Consider the following 15,823-nt stretch of genomic DNA (forward strand, 5'->3'; position numbering starts at 1 on the left):
GTAAAATAGAGTAGACTTAATCACGAATCTGCTAAAAAGAAGAAAGGAATGTGGAATATGGCAGCAAAATGGAGACCAAGGACCAGCATCCTCATGCTGCTGTAAACCTGGTTCTTGGGTCTTCCTCTCCCCACGCACACTGGTGGTCGAGGTCACGGTAGAGGTCCTGAGAAGGAGGCTTGAGGTAGACGTGCCCAAGATGGTGAGCAGAGCTTCGTTACCTTCAAGCCAGCATCTCCCCCTCCATGGAAGTAGAGAGACATTTTAGGAGTAAAGGGTACCATGGGCCTGTTGGGAGGAATGCATAAACAAGCTTAAATATTCTTTACCTTAGTAATTCCCAGAGTCTTTATAACTGTGACGATCCATGAGGGACACTATAGCAGAAAAGTGTTTTTAGACAGTGGATTTCTTCTAAGGGGAGGAAGGGCTGCTGGGAGCAATATCATAGAAGCAGTGCTCCTTGGAGCACTTTTGGGAGGTGCTGTGCCCACCTTGCTGTCCTCTGGCTCGTGAGCGATGCTGCCCTGCAGTCCACGCCCAGCAGGGCCGAGCGTGTCCCCTCTGCCTGGGACATCCCACCTCCAATTCTCGACACAGCTTCCTTCCCGTCTCCACTCAGGTCTCACTCAAGTGTCACTCCCTGACCCCATCACTCTCCATCCCAAAGCAACTTACCACTCTTTGAAATGTTCCAGGTGGTTTGTGTGTTACATTTTTGTTGTCTGTTCCCCCCGTTAGAATGTAAGTTCATTTCGTGGGTGTGTTGCTCTATCCCTGGCATTTAGAACAGGGTGGCAGGAGCAAGCAGAGGAACCAGCACTGAATTTAAGCCTTTCCGGTAAACAGGGTGGAAGATCACGATGACCTCGTGCCAATATTCCTGCACCATGACACCATCCTGAAGGAGACTTATGGCGAATACTTCCTGGCTGAACTCATAGAGGCCCAAGATGAAGAGAATCATGCCATCGTGTGTGAGGTGCGTGATAAACCACCTGGGAGCCCGCTGAGGGAGAGGGATGACAGAAGTGAGCAGCCCTGGTCCCGGTTTGCTGAGCATCCCGGGAGCTGCCTCCCTTCCTCCTTCTAGGTGGTGTGCCCGGCCCTCCTCCCAGCTGTGCCATCACCCACCTCCCCAGGGTTCCCACTTTAGGTTTTCAGGTCTTACGAGGTCCTTCCAGATGCCCAGTCTTAACAGGCTCCAGCTCGAACTAGATGCAGCTGACTCCAAGTTCCTGAAAAACAACTTGGGCAAACATCTTATCGTTTGGGCTATGTGCCCCTTGGAGGATATGCCAGTCTTTGGTAGCAACAGTTAAAGGTGGGCTTCAGGTGTGATGGATTTAACTGATGATTACCCTTGATTTCAGTAGGTGAATTCTATCTCAGAAAAAATTTCTGATGCCAGGATGCACTGAGACCAATGAAAGAATCTTTTGGGGTAGAGTACATCAGTATATTTAAAAAGCTCTCCACATAATTCCAATGTGCAGCCCAGGTGGTAAAACATTTATCTACATGATGGAAAACACATCAGGTGAAGAACAGGATTAATTTAAATATACATGGGCGTTAGTTTCTTAAGGTGAGAACTGGCCCTGAAAATTAGATTCTGACATACTAGTCCATGATAGCTGTTTCTTCTACATTTCAGCTACATTTTTATTCTTTCATATTTAGGTTTCTGCATTGTCTTTTAAGGACTTGCTTTCAAATATTGTCATTTGACCTTTAGCTCCACGCTGGTGACAGAAGGAAGGGTCAGGAAATACTTGGGCCCAGCAGCACCATTTTGAAAAACCATGTCTTACTCGATGAAACAAAAACTGCTGATAATTAAAATGATTCATACAGACCCAAATAAGGGCTTTTAATGACGCAACTGTACCTATTCAGTTTTGTCAGGTCTTTGTTTTTTGGAGAAGGCCTTTATTTATTTTTCCAGCTTTATTGAGATATAATTGACATATAACATTGTATAAGATTAAGGTGGACAATGCGTTAGTTTGACACACTTATATATTGCAAAATGATCACCACCATAGCATTAGCTAACATCTCCATCATGGCACATAATTACCACTTTCTTTTGTGGTGAAAACATTTAAAGTCTACTATCTTAACAACTTCCAGGTATATCAGAGAGTATTATTAGCTATAATCAACACACTGTACATTAGATCCCCAGAACGTATTCATCTTATAACTGGAAATTTGTATCCTTTGATCAACACCTCCCCTTTGCCCTGCACCTAACCCCTCATAGCCGCCATTCAACTCTCTGTTTCTTTGAGTTCAACCCTTTTAGATTCTACATAAAAGCAGTATCATACAGTATTTGTTTTTCTCTGTCTGACCTATTTCACTTATATAATATCCTCAGGGTCCATCCTTGTTGTCACAAATGGCAGGATTTCCTTCTTTCTCATGGCTGAATAATATCTATTACATATATGTGCACATATATATGTATACATACATATGTACATACATACATACGTACCACATCTTCTTTATCCGTTCATCTGTTGATGGCCACTTAGGTTGTTTCCATATCTTGCCTATTGTGTATAATACTGCAGTAAACATGGGAGTGCAGAGATCTTTTCAATACCCTGTTTTCATTTCCTTTGGATATATACCCAGAAGTGGAATTGCTGAATCATATGGTAGTTCTATTTTCAATTTTTTGAGGAACCTCCATGTTGTTTTCCATAGTGTCTGCACTAATTTACATCCCCACCAACAGTGCACAAGAGTTCCCTGCATCCTTGCTAACATTTGTTATCTCTTGTCTTTAGTAGGTTTTTTTTTTTTTTTTGGCCGCACTGTGTACCACATGGGATCTTAGTTCCCCAACCAGGGTTAGAACCTGCACCCCCTGCATTGGGAGCTCAGAGTCTTAACCACTGAACCACCAGGGAGGTCCCATTTCTTGTCTTTTGATGGTGGCCATTCTGACAGGTGTGAGGTGATAATCTTATTGTGATTTTGATTTGCATGTCCCTGATGATTAGTGATATTGAGCATCTTTTCATGTACCTGTTGGCCATTTGGATGTCTTCTTAGAAAAATGTCTATTTAGTTCCTCTGCCCATTTTAAAATTGGGTTGTGTGGTTTTTTGCTATTGAGTTGTATGGGTTCTTTGCCTTTGCCTTTTCATTTTGTTGTGTCTCTTGCTGTGTAGAAGTTTTTTTTGTTTGATATAGTCTCACTAATTTTTGCTTTTGTTGCTTGTGCTTTCGGTGTTATATCAAAAAAATTGTTGCCAAGACTAATGTCAAGAAGCTTTCCCCTATGTTTTCTTGTAGGACTTTTATAGTTTCAGGTCTTATGTTTAAGTATTTAATCCATTTCCAGTTCATTTTTGTCAGTGGCATAAGATAAGGGTACAATTTCATTCTTCACCGTACGATTATCTCGTTTTCCCAGCACCATTTATTGAAGAGACTACCCTTTCTCCATTGAGTCTTCTTGGCTCCCTTGTCAAATTTTAGTTGACTGTAAATGTGGGAGTTTATTTCTGGACTCTCTATTCTGTTACACTGGTCTATGTGTCTGTTATTCCAGTAGTGTACTTTTTTTAAAATTTATTTTAAATTTATTTATTTTTGGCTGCGTTGGGTCTTCATTGCTGCGTGCGGGCTTTCTCTAGTTGCGGTGAGCAGGGGCTACTCTTCATTGCGGTGTGCAGGCTTCTCATTGTGGTGGCTTCTCTTGTTGCGGAGCATGGGTTCTAGGCACATGGGCTTCAGTAATTGTGGCACGTGGGCTCAGAAGTTGTGGCTCGTGGGCTCTAGAGCGCAGGCTCAGTAGTTGTGGCTCACGGGCTTAGTTGCTCCACGGCATGTCGGATCTTCCCAGACCAGGGATCGAACCCATGTCCCCTGCATTGGCAGGTGGATTCTCAACCACTGTGTCACCAGGGAAGCCCCCATGTAGTGTTTTGATTACCATAGCTTTATAATATTGCTTGAAATCAGAAGTGTGATGCCTCTGGCTTTGTTTTTCTTTCTCACTGTTGCTTTGGCTTTTGGGGGCCTTTTGTTGTTCCATACAAATTTTATGATTTTTTTTTCTGTTTCCATGAAAATGCCTTTGGAATTTTGATAGGGATTAATTGAATCTATGGATGGCTTTGAGCAGTATGGACATTTTGACAGCATATAATTCTTCTGGTCCATGAACACAGGGTCACAGGGTATTTTTCTATTTCTGTCTTCTTCATTTTCTTTCATCAGAGTCTTGTAGTTTTCAGTGTACAGATCTTTCACCTCCTTAGTTAAATTTATTCCTAGGTATTTTATTGTTTTTGATGCTATTGTGAATGGGACTGTTTTCAGTATTTCTTTTTCAGAGATTGTATTTCTAGTGTATAGAAGTGCAACTGATTTCTGTGTGTTGATTTTGCGTCCTACAACCTTACTGAATTTGTTGATTAGTTTTAACAGTGTTTAGGTAGAGTCTCTAGGATTTTCTGTATGTAAGATCATATCATCTACAAACAAAGACAATTTTGCATGTTCCTTTCCGATTTGGATGCAGTTTATTTCTTTTCCTTGCCTGATTTCTCTGGCTAGGATTCTAGTACTTTGGTGAAGAGGAATGGCGAGAGTGAGCACCCTCATCTTGTTCCTGATTGGAGGAAAAGCTTTCAATCTTGAACCATTGAGTATGATGATAACTGTGGGCTTGTTATTATTGGCCTTTGTTATGTTGAAGTATGTTTCTTCTATACTCAATTTGTTGAGCATTTTAGTCATGAAAGGGTGTTATATTTTGTCAAATGCTTTTTCTACATCTATTGAGATGATCATATGATTCTAATCTTTCACTCTATTAATGTGGTGTATCACATTTATTGATTTGCATGTATCGAACCTCCTTGCATCCCAGGGATAAGTACTGCTTGATCATGATGAATGATCCTTTTAATGTGCTGTTGAATTCAGTTTGCTAATATCAATATTTTGTTGAGAATTTTTGCATCTGTATTTATCAGGAATATTTATCTGTAGTTTTCTTTTCTTGTAATGTTCTTATTTGGCTTTGATATCAGGGTAATGCTTGCCTTATAAAATGAGATAGGAATGATCCCTCCTCCTTAATTTTCTGGAGGAGTTCAAGAAGGATTGGCATTAATTCTTCCTTAAATGTTCGCTAGAATTCACCAGTGAAACCCTCTGATCCTGGGCTTTTCTTTATTGGGAAGTTTTTGATTACTGATTCAATCTCTTTACTTGTTATTTGTCTGTCAATATTTTCTATTTCTTCATAATTCGGTCTAGGTAGCTTGTCTATTTCTAGGAATTTATCTGTTTCTTCTAGGTTATCCAATTTTTGGGTATATAATTTTTCTTAGTAATCTTTTACCCTTTGTATTTATGGCATCAGTTGTAATGTCTACTCTTTCCTTTCTGATTTTATTTCAGCCTTCTCTCTTTTTCTTAGTCTAGCTAACAGGTTATCAATTTTGTTTACCTTTTAAAAAAACAGCTCTTAGTTTTTCTATTATTTTTCTGGTCTCTATTTCATTTATTTCTGCTCTGATCTTTGTTATTTTCTTCCTTCTGCTAACTTTGGGCTTAATTTGTTCTTCTTTTTCTAGATCTTTGAGGCATACAGTTAGGTTGTTTATTGAGATCTTTCTTTTTTCTCAATGTAGGCATTTACCACTATAAACTTACCTCTTAGAACTGCTTTTGCAGCATCCCCAAATTGGTTTATTGTATTTCCATTTTTGCTTGTTTCAAGATATTTTTTGATTCCCTTTTGTTTCTTTTTTGACCTCTTGGTCTTTCAGGAGTGTATTTTAAAATTTCCACATACTGTGAATTTTCCAGCTTTCCTCCTGTTATTGATTTCTAGTTTAATACCACTGTAGTTGGGAAAAATACTTGGTATGATTTAAATCTTCTTAAATTTGCTAAGACTCATTTTGTGATCTGTCATATGATGTATCATGGAAAATGTTCCATGTGTTCTTGAGAAGCATTTGTACTCTGCTGCTCTTGAATGGGATGTTCTGTACACGTCTGTTAGGTTGATTTTATCTAAAGTATGAACCAAGTCTAACATTTTCTTGTTCATTTTCCCTCTGGATGGTCTATCCATTGTTGCAAGTAAGGTGTTGAAGTCCCCTGCTATTATTGTACTGTTGTCTATTTCTCCCTCTATACCTGTTAGTATTTGCTTAATATATTTAGGCGCTCCAATGTTGACTGTATATATATTTATGATTGTTATATCTTCTTGATGAGTTGACTCCTTTATCATTATATAATAACCTTCTTTGTCTCTTGTTAGTGTTTTTGGCTTAGTCGGTTTTGTCTGGTATAAGCATAGCTACCCCTGTTCTCTTTCTGTTTCCACTTGCGTGGAATATTTTTTCCATCTCTTCACTTCGAACCTATATGTGTCCTTAAAGCTGAAGTGAGTCTCTTGTAGGCAGTGTATTGTTGGGTCTTGCTTTTTATCCATCTAGCCACTCTGTATATTTTGATTGGAGAATAAAATTCATTTACATTTAGAGTAATTATAGGTAAGGACTTACTAATGCCACCTTATTGTGTTCTGGCTGTTGTGTAGTACCCTTGTTCCTTTATTCCTTTCTTGCTGCCTTCCTTTATGAATTGATGATTTTCTGTAACGAGATGCTTTGATTCCTTTTTCTTTATCTTTTGTGAATCTACTGTAGATGTTTGCTGTGTGGTTACCATTGAGGCTTACATAAAACATCTTACGGATATAACAGTCTGTTTTACACTAAAGACTTAATTTCAATTGCACACAAAAATTTTACCCTTTTACTTCCCCTGTTATGTTTTTAATGTCACAATTTATCTCTTTTTATATTACATATTCATTACTAAATTATTGTAGCTATAGTTATTAAAATATTAAAATTCTTGTCCTTTAATACCTACATTAGAGTTACATGGTTAATGCTTCAGCATATTAAAGTTTTAGGATATCCTGAACTTGACTGTATACTTACCTTTACTATTGTGTTGTATATTTTTCTATATTTTCATGTTATTAATTAGCATCCTTTCATTTCATCTTGAAGAACTCCTTTAAGCATTTCTTGGGGGGCAGGTCTAGTCGTGATGAATTTCCTCAGCTTTTGTCTGTCTCGGAAAGTCTTTCTCCTTAATTTCTGAGGGACAGCTTTGCTGAGTAAAGTATTCTTGGTTAGCAGTTTTTTTCTCTCAGCGCTTTGAATATGTCATCCTGCTAACTCCTGGCCTGTAAGGTTTCTGCTGAGAAATCTGCTGACGGTGTTATGGGGGGTTACCTTGTAAGTCCCAAGATGTTTTTCTCCCACTGCTTTTAAGATTCTCCTCTTGTCTTTGATTTTTGAGTTTTATTATAATGTGTCTTTGAGAGGATCTCTTTTTTTAACATCTTTATTGGAGTATAATTGCTTTACAACGGTGTGTTAGTTTCTGCTTTATAACAAAGTGAATCAGTTATACATATACATATGTCCCCATATCTCTTCCCTCTTGCGTCTCCCTCCCTCCCACCCTCCCTATCCCACCCCTCTATGTGGTCACAAAGCACTGAGCTGAGAGAGGATCTCATTAAGTTGATTTTATGTGGTGACCAATGAGCTTCATGAACTTGGATATCTATATCTCTCCCCAGATTTGGGATGTTCTTGGCCATTATCTCTTTAAATAAACTCTCTGCCCCCTTCTCCCTCTCTTCTCAGTTTGGAACTCTGGTGATTCACAAATTGGTCCTTTGGATGGTATCCTATAAATCATAGGATACCATCCTATGACCCTTTTCATTCTTTTTACTATGTTCTCCTCTGACTTGATACGTTTAAAGTTCCCGTATTCAGTCTCATTGATTCTTTCTTCTGATTGATCAAGTCTGCTGTTGATGCTCTCTGTTGCATTTTCATGTCATTTGTTGATTCTTCAGCTCCAGAATTTCTGGTTGGTTCTTTTTATGGTTTCACTCTCTTTGTTCAACTTCTCATTTTGTTTGTGTGTTGTTTTCCTGATTTTGTTGAATTGTCTTTGTTTTCTTGTAGCTCACTGAGTCTCCTTAACACAGCTATTTTGAATTCTTTATTTGGTAAATTGGAGATTTACCATTTACTCTTGTCTTTGGGTTCAGTTACCAGAAGATTATTGTGACCCTTTGGTGGTGTCATACTTCCTTGATTTTTCATGGTCATTGAGTTTTGCATTGCTGTCTTCACATTTGAATCGCAGTCACCTCCTCTGGTCTTTGGAGGAGAAATAACTTCTCTCAGCTCTGCTGGCGACTCTGAGGCTTCCTCAGACCGTCTATGGGTATGCCTGCTCCATGCTTCTTGCTCTCTCTTGTGGCAGAATTCTTAAGCTTCTATGTCTTCTCTGGACCCTGCAAAGCACCAGGTCGAGTGCTTCTGTATTCCCAAAGGTGCCACTGCAGCTCAAATTTGTGGTCTCTTCCTGGCCCACAGATTGGGCTGACTTTCTCCATATGCTCCTTAGCCATCTGCCAAAGTCTGCTCATGGCACCATTAGGAGTACACACAGGGAGCTGCCACAAGGTGGGCTGGTGTGCGCGTAAGGCATGTGGAGCACTGGGGGTGCTCGTGGGCAGGCTGGCAGGATCCATGGGTGAAATATTCCCAGTAGCCCGTGGGTGGGCTTCTTGATAGAATCCATGAGGCCTGGTAATGTCCTCTGGGGGTCCTACCTGCTGCTGTCCCAGACCCCTTCCACCCCCCAGTCGTGAGCTCCCAATTTAGTACTCTGGATCTGGCAAGAGAGAAATGAGCCCCTCTGGCAGCATCCTGCATAGCTAGGGAAGCCAGGTGCTCACTTACACAGTCTCCCTCTTACCTGCCACGGGATAAATTAGGGGGATAATTCTTGGCCCTAAGCTGTGCTGCCTTGGAGGATGGGTGTTGTGGGGAAAGGCAGACTGTTTGTCTTACCCACTCCAGGGCATCCAAACTGGTATTTTTTTGCTCCAATGGAGCTGAAACTTCTCCTCGGGAAATCTGAACTTCATCAAAGGCTCTCTCATCCATGAGTGATCGTCTAAGTCACTGTTCTCAGGGGCTCCTGGACTGAGGCTGAGAGAGGCTAGAGCCAGTTCAGCGGCCTCTGCAGGGTCCACAGCTGTGACCGAGGTCTGTCTGCCTATTTCCTGATGCAAAGGTGGGCAAGACTCCTCCCAGGCCCCTTGGTGGATGGTGCTGGATCCCACGGCTCCTTCAAAGGCACTTTTGTTCATGGATGGATGCCGAATATTTGCTGTTGAGCAGGGGACAAAAACAAGGGATGTCTTTTACCACCATGATGCCGACCTCACTCTGGAGAAGGCTTTTAATTCTTTGGTTTCAAGGTGCGAGTTTGAACCCAAATCTCTTGAGTTAGTTCTTGTGAAGAGCAGCTGCAGTGACCTCTTCCCTCAGTTCCTTCCCTCTCTTGTCATGTGTTACAAACTTTCAGAGTGTGTAAATATCAGAGGAAAGTTGTAGGCTGAAAATTGCAGTCCCAACCCCGCAGGGATCCTTTGGTGTCTCCAAAGACACAAACGGAGTCCAGCCTGATCTCTGAGAGGCATGCCCCATGGAGATGTGACCACGGGCCTCAACCTTAAATGGAAGGGCAGGAACAGGACCTGTCAACAGTGAGTAAACCAGCCTAGGATCTGGGAGTGAAACTCTGGTCTTCACCAAGCCCTTAAGACACCCGCAGGTGTCTTAAGCCTTTTTGGGTTCAAGATCAGTGCAGTCACCACCCTACCACCTACCTGCCAGGACCCTCCTCCCAACGACCTGGGCTTCCTCAGACCTGCCTTTTGGCAGCAGTGTGCTGGAGCTCGCTCACCTTGGCTCACGAGAGCCAGGTGCTAAATCTTTAGGAACTGGCAAGCTGCTTGTTAAACACGGCCATTGTCAAAAATTAAGTTATATCAACTAACAGTGTAGTAAATTATACTAAAAACAAAATTAATAAATCCTCAAAATTCATTACTTTTTAATTGTTTTATTTGTCCTCTTGGGGTCATTTATATCTGTGGTCTCTGCAGAGTGGAAATACTGTAACTACAGCTACTGTGCATCTTCTCCCAATTCTCTACTCAGTGACATCACACCAAGAGCTTACAATGGGCTGCAACGGGAATATTTACACCACAGAAATTGGCAAGTGTTAAAATTAAGCTTTCCCCTTCAATGCTGATTAGGCATTAACCAGCACACTATACTTTTAGGTGACCAGAGATAACGGGACATAGTACACCAAGCCTGTCCCTTCCCAAACCCGTCCATGGCAGTCACAGGCCATGGATGTGGATGCCCTGAGAGCCATGTCTGCACCGTTGGGGGGCCCTCAACTAAAGGTTTTTAACTGCGAGCACTTTCTTTGTCTTAATCGCAACTTTGGAGGAGTTCTGAGTCATCACTTTGCTGCAAGTTGCTTTTCATAACTTTATCCTGGCTGACCTTGACATCTGGTGTTTACTCCAAACTGCGATTTCAGGGCAGGGCGGTTGGAGGCCAAGGGCAGCTCCTAGAGACAGATGGGCAGAGCGTCTGCCTTGGCAGCATCTGTGGCGTGGGCAGTAGTGGTCCGAGGAGGCACTGGGGCAGAGCCTGCCAGCGCAGCCATGCCTTTGACATCAGGCAGGAAGGATCAGAGCTGGAAGTGGTCACGATGAGGGCACCCAGAAGGGGCAGGTGACGTAGGGCTTTTTAGATGGAAGCATGAACGATGCAGTGCATACGGGCCTGTAAATGGTCCTGCTTGTGAAGGTGTGGCCACTGCACACGTGGTTTATAGCGACCTGAGCCTTATGCCTCATCATATGGATCCTCAGGGAAAACCAAGGACGACAACAAACTCCCAGTTTGCTCTCCAATGTGAGATAATTAAAGGCACCTTTGTGGTGGAAAGTATTGGTTACCTGGAAGACAGACAGCAGCCAGCAATCAGTGCCTTTTCACTGTAGAAGAAAAAAAAGTCCATCAAATCAATTTATTTTTCCAGAAAACACACACACACACACACACACACACACACACACACACACAAAGATGCATTTGAATACTCCTACAAATTCATATTTAAGAACAGTGTTTCTCAAATCGGAACAGTCATCCCAAAGAAACCCAAAGGAAAAAGCAGACACTTTCACAATACGTCCTCGCTCTGTTGAGTCGATCATTCTTAACTTTTGTGAATTGTCACAGTCCCGAGATGAAAGATGGGAATATAACAGGTTGCAGAATTGGAGAACGTGAAATCTTTGTTCCTAATAGTGAAACGTGTTTTTCTCATTTTCATCAGAATGTGTGATCCATGCCATTTGAATCAAATTCCAAACATGACGAGCCATTAGTATAATAGCTCATTACTAACAGCGGTCTTATAAATAATGCATTCTTATCATGCACATGCAGCTCGCCATGAAGCCAGCAAAAGGTATTTCAGGCCATGGAAGTTGCATCGCGCCAGCGTGGCTCTAGATGAGAAGGACATCTCCATGTGAACCAAAGATGGATGCCAATTTTCCCTGCCGAGAGGGAGGCTGGCCGGCTCTCTCTGCACATATGGTAGAGGGATTGGTTAATCAGCGTCTGCTGAGTCTTGGGCCTAAAATTACAGAGAAGCCAGACAACTGTGGCTACACAGCCTTTGTTCAAACGCGCAAACAAGACAAACGATCACTTGTTATTTGGGAAAAAAATTAAAACGTGTATTTTGGACTTTTATTAAAGTGTCGATGGCTTTATAAAACAGCTGTGTAAATCCAGCCTTTTACAGCTAGTATTTTGGGGAGCGTGTAAAGAAAAGAATATGCATGGAAAAAATCAATTTTTTAAAAAGTCTTTTTGTATTCCAGTATTTGGGAGAAAGTACAGGGAGTCTTTACTTTTCAAACACATCTTTGAGAACAAGTGGTTTTAAACCAGAAGAGAACATTTGAGAACAAACAGTTAAATACCTCATTTTTTTCTCTGTTGTTTAAAGGAGTGTTGTAGCTTCTTTCTCTACTTTAGGAAGTTCAAGTATTAACCATTTTCTCTGACTGGGCATTTATGGAATGATGCTGCCTTCTTAGGAACAGGGAATGCTGGTGATTGTTGAGGGTTTTTTTAAATTTATTATTTATTTTTGGCTGTGTTGGGTCTTCGTTGCTGCACTTGGGCTTTCTCTAGTTGCGATGAGCGGGGGCTACTCTTTGTTGTGGTGCACGGGCTTCTCATTGCAGTGGCTTCTCTTGTTGCAGAGCACAGGCTCTAGGTGCGCAGGCTTCAGTAGTTGTGGAGCACAGGCTCAGTAGTTGTTGCTCGTGGGCTCTAGAGCGCAGGCTCAGTAGTTGTGGCACATGGGCTTAGTTGCTTTGTGGCATGTGGGATCTTCCCAGACCAGGGATTGAACCCATATCCCCTGCATTGGCAGGCGAATTTTTAACCACTGCACCACTAGGGAAGTCCTGTTGCGTTCTCCTTCTTGGATGGAATGGCTGTCTCGAGAAATAAAGTGTGAATTCTGGTGGGATCGCACCTGCCCAGTAAATGCTGGTTTCTTATAAGAGCTGTCAGAGTCAAATCAGTCACCAGAATTTGCTTAAAACCCACATAATGATCAAATGAATTATTTATGTGAAATTTATTTATTTTCCTTTTTTTCCAGTTTTATTAAGATATAATTGACACATAACATTGTATAAGTTTAAGGTGTCCAACCTAACATTTTGATTTATGTACATATCACAAAATAATTACCACCAAATAAGATTAGTTAACGTAAGAACTCTGCATTCTCTCTCGCCTCTTTTAAAATTCTAAATGCTTTCCTTGCAGAGAAGAATGAAATACAGAATTGCCGATGGAACATAATAAAGAATTTCAATCACAGTCATCTCTCAATGTGGTATTAAAATTTGATAGAATTGAAATTCGTTGTTAATTTATAATATTTCAGTACCAGTAATAGGCTCAGCTCAGCTAGTTACTCACAGAAAGATAAGTTGTTTCCTCTACTCGCAATACTTATGACCCCAAATGTGTTGCATTTCCCCATACCAGCCAACTCTCCAGCTTCCTAGACACCAGCTGGGTGTCCTGCAGTTTGATTCACTTCTGACACTGCCCAGACTTAGCACAGGCCCTACAGTTTAAGGACTCAGGCCCACAAGACTGTCCCCTGCCCCTGTCAGATGCCAGTTACAAGACCCAGGTTGTCACCTGTACTTTGAACTGACCGACTATAAATCAGGGTTTCCCATGACCCCCTCCTCGGGTGTGACAATCTGCTGGAAAGGGCTCCCAGAACTTAGGAGAACACTTTACTTGCCATCATCGATTCGTTGTAAAGGATACAATTCAGGAACAGCCCAAATGGAAGAAGTGCGTGGGGGGAGGTGGGGAGGAGGGGGCGGGGAGCTTCCATGCCCTCTCTGGGCTCACCGCTGCCCAGCACCTCAGTGTGTTCACCAGCCCGGAAGATCCTGAACCCCATCGTTTAGGGGTTTCTCTGGTGGTTCCATTAACAACTGATTAAATCATTGGCCACTGGTGGTTGAACTCAATCTCCAGCCCCCTTCCCCTTCCCAGAGGTCAAGGGGACGGGGCTGAAAGTTCCAACCTTCTAATCACAAGGTTGATTCCTCTGGTAACTAGCTCCCATGCTCCGAAAGTCACCTCTTTAGTGTAAACTCAGGTGTGATTGAAAGGGACTTAATTATGAAAAACAAAAGATGCTCCTCTCAGGAAATTACAGGTGTTTTAGGAGCTTTGTGACAGGAGTGAGGGATGAAGACTGAATATTATGTCACACTGTCACCCTCATCTTCCCACTTATGTATTCCTCATCAAAGGCCTAAAATGATGAGGGCCGTTGCAAGAGGTTCAGAATCAGGTAGGGTGCTGGGAGGTGATGCAGTTGTAGGTCAGACACATCTGGTGAACAGGTGCAATGAGTTTATTTCACTCAAAGCTTCCCACCAAACCTCCTTCCTCACGTCTCCTCCCCGTGAGACCATCCAATCAAAAAATTAAATGAGTTTAAGAAGATCGAAGCATTCCTACCTGATGAGGAGTGAAAGACCATGAACTTTCTCTGAACCGAGGATCAACCAGATGGCCACTGGAACAATGGCCAGTCTTCCTGAGAACCGCATTGTGGAGGGGAGGAGAGTGGATGGGAGGGCTGGGCTTGCAGTGGGGCAATAAAGGAATATGGGGCAGGCAGGGGCGTTGTCTGGGCAAAGTTCCAAAGAGTTTTCCCTAAAGAACATCCTGGTGGCCTCCCTAAGTTATATACCCACCTCTGGGAGTGCCCACAGTGGTCGTCCACGGCATCGTTTTTCGAGCCTGTCCTGTATGCCGTGCATTGCTTTGGACACTAGGGCTGCTCCCTCCCTCAGACATCTCCAGGTGCCCATGGGCTGGGGCTCCTGGGAGTTTCGTGATGAGCATTCACCTGAGGTCAGACGGTCATGAGATGTTTTGGACGTTTCAGGTGGAAGGTGTAGCCGTCGGGTTCATGAGCGTGTGCTCGAGAGTGAACATGCAGCTCCTGCATGAGTGCTTTGACTTGGGGCCCTTCCACGGACTCTGCATCCCGCATCCCGATGACGTCCTGGAGCCACCCCAAGAGCTAAGCGTTCAAGGAAGTTCAGGTACAGTGGCCGTCAAAGGAGCGTGTCAGGAATTCAAGCTTTACATGCTGTGCTGTGCTCCTGGCTAAGTGCCGGAACTAGGTGGCACCTACTATAGCTCTGTCTCCAGTCCCCTCTGAGGAGTAGTTCCTGGTCCATCTCATCCTTGTGCATGTATCTGTGAGCACAGGGAGTCAAGGGTGCACTGCGGCCTTGCCACTGAAGGTTTCCTGAATTCAGAACATCTACCTTCAGGATGTTCATTGTTAGAGGTAAGCTGTGGGGAAATAACTGATAGCATTTCAGGAGTTTACTCAGACACACACGTACAACACAAAACCTGAATATGATGAGTGAATTTTTCAAGTCAAGAACTCGAGAAATTATATTAAGTTTTTTCTTTTCTAAATTTTAAAAAAATGGAAATATATAGCTGATTTACAATGTTGTGTTAGTTTCAGGTGTACAGCAAAGTGATTCAGTTATACATATACATATATATTCAGTTATACATATATGTGTATATATATACATATATTTTCTTTTTCATATATGCCTTTAAGTTTTAATCCCAGCAGTTAGAGCTTCTGTGTTTATGTCTTCAACAAATTATTATGTAATACAGGTCTATTGCAAGTAGTCAATACTTGCACTGATTCTAAAATAATGTCTGTATTAGGGTTTTCACCAAGTGAAACTAGGTCATCTCAAATTTTGGTATTTTAATGAGGTCTTCCTGCATCCATGAGTATCTTTGAGGTTAAGTGTTTTGGTTCTTAAATCAGGCAGATGCAAGGAGAGCATGTAAATTCAGTTCTCCAAATGTGGGTTTCCTCATTTGTAAAATAGGAATAGTAGTAATACCTCCCACATGGGGTCTCGCCGAGATCACTCACGTCCAGGGCTTTATTCAGTGTCTCGGGCAAAGTTAGCACTCAGTCAGCATGGACCATCATCTTGAGCGGTCATTATTATCACTTTGTGATTGGCCTTTCACCTAGTTGAGTCTTCCCAGGTTAAAATCGGGGCATTTTGAATTGCTCTGCTTTCTTGTGTCTGAGAGATTCTACCAAGACTGTTCAAAAAACAGGAAGAGGAGCGTGTTGGGGACACGATTGACAAGCAGGAGACTTGTTGATCTAAACAACGGCAGGTGTGGGTTTGGCAGATCTTATCCTCTGGATGGGAAACCAA

General features: G+C 42.2%; 1 protein-coding gene across 1 annotated transcript in view; it reads left to right on the forward strand.

Annotated features, from left to right (window-relative positions):
- The window catches only part of CFAP61 (cilia and flagella associated protein 61), a gene marked incomplete at both ends in the record, with an annotated part of 252,425 nt that overhangs the window by 24,174 nt on the left and 212,428 nt on the right, over positions 1-15,823 (forward strand). Inside the window, 2 exons of the mRNA XM_082670561.1 lie at positions 850-982; positions 14,491-14,650. Coding sequence (XP_082526687.1) covers positions 850-982; positions 14,491-14,650 — 293 coding nt within the window. The remainder of the gene's footprint in view (positions 1-849; positions 983-14,490; positions 14,651-15,823) is intronic.

Source organism: Grampus griseus (genome assembly GCF_964374135.1).
Source record: "Grampus griseus genome assembly, chromosome: 14".
Lineage (NCBI taxonomy): Eukaryota > Metazoa > Chordata > Mammalia > Artiodactyla > Delphinidae > Grampus > Grampus griseus.